This window comes from Salmo trutta, chromosome 13 (genome assembly GCF_901001165.1).
Source record: "Salmo trutta chromosome 13, fSalTru1.1, whole genome shotgun sequence".
NCBI classification, from domain to species: domain Eukaryota; kingdom Metazoa; phylum Chordata; class Actinopteri; order Salmoniformes; family Salmonidae; genus Salmo; species Salmo trutta.
In genome coordinates, this window is record NC_042969.1 from 34,473,153 (window position 1) to 34,480,122 (window position 6,970).

At 43.5% G+C, this 6,970-nt stretch overlaps 1 protein-coding gene across 1 annotated transcript; it reads right to left on the bottom strand.

The window, feature by feature from the left end:
• Positions 1–202: 202 nt before the first annotated feature.
• On the bottom strand, positions 203–6,963 carry gdf9 (growth differentiation factor 9). Its single transcript, XM_029773965.1, has 4 exons — positions 6,881–6,963; positions 2,997–3,292; positions 1,157–1,389; positions 203–996 (listed from the first exon to the last, which is right to left on the bottom strand). The coding sequence occupies exons 1-4, from the start codon at positions 6,961–6,963 to the stop codon at positions 265–267; spliced, it is 1,344 nt and encodes a 447-aa protein (XP_029629825.1). The 3' UTR covers positions 203–264.
• Between the last annotated feature and the right edge of the window lie 7 nt (positions 6,964–6,970).

The window sequence follows — 6,970 nt, forward strand, 5'->3', positions numbered from 1 at the left end:
CGGCAGTCAAAGCAGAAGGTAGGGCGGCAGTCAAAGCAGAAGGTAGGTTAACAGTCAAAGTGTTGAGGCTGGTAAAACGTCATCAGGCAGTGAGGTAGGTAGGGTTGGGGTCAATTCCATTTCAATTCAGACAATTTCCAGATCAGCCGGAGCAAGTGGAGTTTCTTTTTATTTGTTTATTTTTTTACATTGAAAAGTATTGAGAACAATTGGAATTTCAGTTTAGATTGAAATGGAATTGAGCCCGTCCCTGGAGGTGGGCCTTTAGCGACATGTGCACCTCGTAGCGATCATTTCATCTAACTCCTTGTAGGCGATGGAGTCACCTTCAAGGGTTAAAACACTCAGGGGTTTGTACTCTGAAGGAACACAGGAAGGTCTTGGCACAGAGGAGTCCAGTTTGTGGTAGATCATGTTCTGGAAGAAGGTGTGTCTGGGGGAGCCGTAGATGAACCCCACAGCCCTGGGACAGGTGCCTTTACAGTACCTGGGGTTGTACCTGTGTGGGAAGATGATCCAATGGCTCAGTTTGAGCTCACTGAAGCTCACTCTGAAGTCGTACAAGTCACAGTCGCTCGTAGGGAAGTCAGAACTCGGGAGGAGGTCAGGGAGGACGGTCTTCGTGCTCGTTTTGCCTCCTGCGTTGTTCGTCGACAGATATGGAGATTCCCTCCTCAGCCGCCTCCTCTCGCTCCGGCTGATCCTTCGCTCCGGTTTGAACTCCGCCAGGCTCTCTAAGATGTCCACCTCATTGGCGGACCTCGGATGACCTTGTGACCTAGTGGGCAGCCATCTTTGGTGAGCCAGCTCGCTGGTGTCGTTGAGGTACAGCAGCAAGGACGGAGACCTTAGGTGGAGCTCCACGGGGCCCCTACCGCTCCACTCCTCTCCTCCAGCCTTAGCCCCTCTGTCCTCCACACAGGTCAGGTTGATCAGTAGGTGAATGTCCTTCTTGTGGGACTGGATGAGAGGGCGGAGGAAAGCTGTGATGTCCACCTTGAGGGCCACAATGAAAATAAGTTGTAAATACAGTGCATCCACATAGGTGGTTAAATTGTGCTTTTAAAAATGATCAAATATAGCCCTTTATAGTCCTTATACAATTTTCCTGAGGTAACAAATAATGTTTTTTGCATTGAATTAAACCAAAAATCACCTCAACCCACTTCCTCCTGCGGTCCGTGTGGAACAGGAAGTTAACTGAGTGATGGCTGCTTGGGCAGAGAGGACACTGATTGTGGGTATTTTGCTCTTTCACATCTTGGTTACACTGGTTAGTTATGGACGTGGCCTGCTCTTGGTCGAAGGAGTACAGCAGGACAGACTTCAGGAGCTGCTCCTTGGCTCTGACACGGCCCAAATTGTAAGAGAGGTCTTGCATGAAGAACTCTGAAAGGAAACATGGGAAATGTAGGCCTATAAGAAGTAGAACCAGAGACATCTCATTCACTCCGCTTTTCTGCTTCATATACAGTCAAACTAAGCAGACCAGACCCAGCTGCTGATGCATTGGTGCCTAAGGGAGAGACACCCCTTAAGCAGAATGGAACTGTGACCATTTAAAAAAAAAATGTACTACTCGAGTAGGACATCTTCATTTATCCACCATCTTTGGTAGAACTGTGACAACCTCTTTAGTAGCCTAATGAAGATTATAGGTCAGGCCTACATATGCTCTAAAAACATGGGAAGAGTAAAGGCCTGAGGTAAAACCAAGTGTCAACTTCAATGGCCTAAAAACATCAAATAATATACACTGAACAAAAATCTAAAACGCAACATCTAAAGTGTTGGTCCCATGTTTCACAAGCTGAAATAAAAGTAACCTGAAATTTCCCCATACTCACAAATAGCTTATTTCTCTCAAGTTCTGTGCACAAATTTGTTACATCCCTGTTAGTGAGCATTTCTCCTATGCCAAGATAATCCATCCACCTGACAGGTGTGGCATATCAAAAAGCTGATTAAACAGCATGATCATTACACAGGTGTGCCTTGTGCTGGGGACAATAAAAGGCCATTGTAAAAAATGTGCAGTTGTGTCACAATACCACAGATGACAGAGTGTTCAATTGGTATGCTGACTGCATAAATGTCCACCAGAGCTGTTGCCAGATAATTAAATGTTCATTTCTCTACCATAAGCCGCCTCCAACGTTGTTTTAGAGAATTTGGCAGTACGTCCAACCGGCCTCACAGCCACAGACCACGTGTAGCCATGCCAGGACCTACACATACCAGGACCTACACATTCAAAACCTGCGGGATCGTCTGAGACCAGCCACCTGGACAGCTGACGAAACTGTGGGCTTGCACAACCGAAGAATTTCTGCACAAACTGGTCACCCTGGTGACAAACTGTCAGAAAACCTCAGGGAAGCTCATCTGCATGCTCGTCATCCTCACCTGTCAGGTCTTGACCTGACTGCAGTTCGGCGTCGTATCCGACTTTGGTGGGCAAATGCACACCTTTAACGGCCACTGGCACGCTGGAGAAGTGTGCTCTTCCCTGATGAATCCCGGTTTCAACTGTTCGACTGAGAAATGAATCTGTATCTGCTCGTCGAACTTCGGTTGCATATTTTCTACAAATCTGAAAACGTTGTGAAGCCACACCTATTTTCTGAAGATTTGCATTATGAGCCCTAAAAGCGCTTAGTGTCCACTGCTTCACTTTGTCTTTTGGCGAATTTAGTATGACATACTAAGACCAATAAACATATTACAGACTCAATTTACATCACAACAGCACAGTTAGTATGATATTTGAACACAGCTCATATCTTAAGGCTTAAAAATCCTTCTTTAACACCTCTTCTCTCCATCTACACTGATTGAAGTGGATTTAACAAGTGACATCTAAGGCATCATAGCTTTCAACTGATCAGTCTGTCATGGAAAGAGCAGGTGTTCCTAATGTTTTGTGCACTCAGTTTTAAATTAGTGTCCCAATGTAAGATAGGCCTCACTCCATTTCCATGTTACCCAAAACTCACCTATGCTTTGCTCCAGGCACTCATCCCGCGGTGTTATAAGTCGAACTGTGTTGTACAAGTGATTGTTCTCTTCCGAACTCCTCTCATGTCTTGAAGATATCCTGTACAGTCGTTTCATGTATCGAACATATCTCGACTCGGGTCTCATCATTACTGGGGTGGATCGCCATGGATCTCCCTGTGCTGTCAGCGCCTTCAGAAGGGGTGACAAGATACTGCCATGTCGGTACAAAGCCGAATCGCCAAACTCGTCAGCTTGATTTGACGTGGTCGGGGACGATCCAAGTGAAAGGCCGCTGATCAAGAGTTGTAGTAAAATTGAGGTCAAGTGGAGGGGAGTCTCCATTGTAAATCAATCCGTCAACTTGATGGAGAACTCCCTCAAGTCAACCAACCTATACACGAGTCTCTTAAACTGAACAGGTGTGCGCAATCAACTCGCGCGTCGGAATGTGAAGGTCCTTGGACGGTAACGTCCACACACAGAGGATGTAGACATATGAAACCTTCTGAAGGAGACACTTCAGCTGGCAATGCATAGTAGAAGGACTGATTTTGATAAGCTCATTACAGGTGAGCACCATCCGTGTAATTAACCAAGTCATAAATGCCGTAAACATTGAACTGTTACTCTGTCTGTCCGTACTTCCTTGTTTATTGCACTTCTGTCTCCACAGCTCTTCCACTTGACGTTTTTATCTCAATATCAAATCATTCCTGGGTAACAATATGGACCTTACTGTGATTGTTTTAATTTAAAATTGGCCAAAACACCCAAATTACTTATTTTTGTTTCAGGCGTTTTCATTTAAAGAATTTCACAGTATTATTACAACCTGTGTGTGTGTATGTGTGTTCCTAGGCCGTTATTGTAAATAAGAATTTGTTCTTAACTGACTTGCCTAGTTAAATAAAGGTACAGAAAAAATTATACATACAGGAAAAGTATGTTTGTTTGTTTGTTTTTTTACTGCAGGGGGCATTTGCCAGTTCTCAGCTCAGTGCTATATGAGTTTATTGGGTAGAAAGGGGTTATGAAAATACTTTTTGCTGTTCTACAACCCAGCACAGGACATAGTTGAATAGTGTTTTTAAGGGCAGTGGAAGGGGGATCCTGTTAAAAGAGAGGCATTTTACTATAGTAAGTAAAGCCTGTAGAACTTTTAAGAACCAAGGTTGTCTGGTAGGCCTAGATTTATGAGACAGGGATGCCTACTTCATAATCTTTTCTCTTAAGTTGAAAGATGTTCCTTTCAGAAGTTATTGTCCCCTGACAGTTCCATGCTGACGGAAGTTGTTGTGTTGTATATTTATTTTAAACTATGAATATTAAACGATGCATACGCTGATTCAAATGTCATGATTTTTAGACCTTATATCAATTTAAAGTTTAACATTGTGCTGATTACATGTAAACGTTTTTTGCACTGAAAATATTTGTTCTTTTTATTTAAACCCAGAGGTTTGCTGTTAGGTTTTATAGGGTTGAGGTGATCCTAGTACAGTGCCTTGCAAAAGTATTCATCCCCCTTGGCGTTTTTTCCTATTTTGTTGCCATACAACCAGTAATTTAAATTGATTTTTATTTGGATTCCATGTAATGGACATACACAAAATAGTTCAAATTGGTGAAATGGAAGAAAAAAACCGGAAAAGTGGCGCTTGCATATGTATTCACCCCCTTTGATATGAAGCCCCTAAATCAGTGTTGCCAACTCCTCAGTAAGGAAAGTAGCTATTGGCTGTCCTAAAGGTCACTAGAAGTCACTAAATAACATCATCGCCTAATTTGCATAATTGGCCATGTGCATGTAATTGTGATGGACGCTGTAGGAGAGAGGGATAACGTCGTGGGAGAGACAAAAAGTGAGTAAAAAACACACTAAATATGTTTCGAACTACAAATGAACTTTCTTCTGTCGATTCTTGGTTTTTTTATTTCACAATTCCAACCCTCCTCCTTTATCCGGGCTTGGGACCGGCAAAAGAGACCCAAAAGAGACACTCTGACGGAGTTACTTAGTATTTTATTTACATTTTTTAGTTTAGTTTTCTTCATTTGGTTTGGTTTTTAACCTTATGGTCCATAAGGTAGGAGCCTACAACAAGTCACAGTAAAACATGAACATTTTTAACCATAAAATGTTTAAAAAAAAATTTGTATACAATCTACATTAACAATCTAAATGGACCAAACAGAGACAATAGAAAAAACTGTCAATGGCAATGTGAGAAAATGATGGTAACTAGTCTGGCCCAATTCAGGTAAAGTTTTTTTCCCTAGACCCCCCCCCCTCCACTCCACACTGGCTCACAGAAAGAGTGGGTCATCGTCATTTTGGTCAAGGCTCTCTGTGGCAGGTTCAGCAACTGAGGGAGCTGACTTAATGAGTAAGCAGCTGATGTGCCAAAAATCTGCAAAACATTATCAGCCCATCCTTTCTGTCATCCTCTGTGTCTTCACCAGCGTGGTGTTTGTCTCCTCCTTTGTCCCATCAGTCTGCTCAGTGTATTCACTCCATAGTCTCTCACCAGCAAGGTTATGACTCCATCATGCCTGTTTGACAGCGACGTGTAGAGGGGTATAACTTGCCTGTGTCATGCTGTTGACGTCCACCTCCGTGCCTGTCTTCTTGGAGATGTCCAGGATGTTGCGGACCATGTCTGTATTGCTGCCCTTGGCCGCCCAGTGAAACCCGAGATTAAATCTTTCTTCTCGGCCAGCTGTGGGTCCTGTAACAGGACGCTGTAGATCTGTCCCCAGAGACCGGCAGCAGACTTCACCAGCCACTCATGAGTTGCAGCTTCCAAAGGAATAGATTGATCAGAGTACTTATTGGTAACCTTGGTGAGATCATTGGTAGTGTCGTCGCCCTGTTTCAGGAGCTTGTTTCGGGTTCTCTTCAGCTGTGGAGACTGAGACTCTTGAGTACTTATTGACATCCTTGACATCATCTCCTTGTTTCGGGTGCTTGTTTGGGGTTCTCCTCAGCTGTAGAGAGACAGATGTTTGTGGCGTCTCTCCTAGCTCTGGATGTAAGGCCCAGGGGAGGTGTAGGTGACTGTACCCCACTCTGAGCTCACTCTGCCAGGGTGTTTAGGAGTCACTGCTGCCTCTGGTGGTAGAGAAGCGGGAGATCTGTGCCAACATGCTTGGAATCCCTCAAATCTTCTGTCCCATAGACACTTTATTCCAGTACTGGTTCTTGTCTGTGGTGGAGATTTCACTGCCACTATAGCAAACACAGGGTCAGTAGTTTTCCAGTTTTTCTGATCCCTTGATCAGCTGAAACATTCAGTAACTTGATTGTGGGGGGTTCTTGATAAGAATGTTTGATGGGCTTACTTGACCTAATGGCACCCCCATAACCTGCAGGGCGCGCATTGGGGTATCCTCCTAATTCATTTATATGCAGAGGCATACATTTTAAATTATCGTTCAAACTATTACCATTTATTCTTGAAGCACAATATTAATTGTTATTTTCAATGTCAGAGTTCAGTATTTTACCAGATTTGGAACAGGCACGGCAAATATTCTCGTCCAAGTCCGACTTTTCAGTGGTTAAATGCATTCCTCCTTTCACAAAGTCGTGAAACCTTTTCTTTACAACGACAAACTTGACATCATCGATCTGTTTGACGAACACAACGATGTTTATAATTGTCTTGAATAGATCCCTATTGTGCTTCTTTTCCACAGGATCACTGCAATTGATCTGAGGTTTAAAAGTATTCAGCAAATCCGAAATTTTCATTTTGCCGCCGTGCTCCAACAAAAAAAGTCTAAATAGTTGTTATAGTCAAATACATATTTTTCAATGTTCACCTCTTCCCAGATAGCGGGAAAATGTTCATTTACTGTTCTGAAACTCTCCGTTCACCGACTGTCCCGTCCGTCGTCTTCTATGAAGATGCGTCGAGGGCCCCCCACCACCACTACCTGCTGTTTCCGGTGCCTAGCCATAATAGTT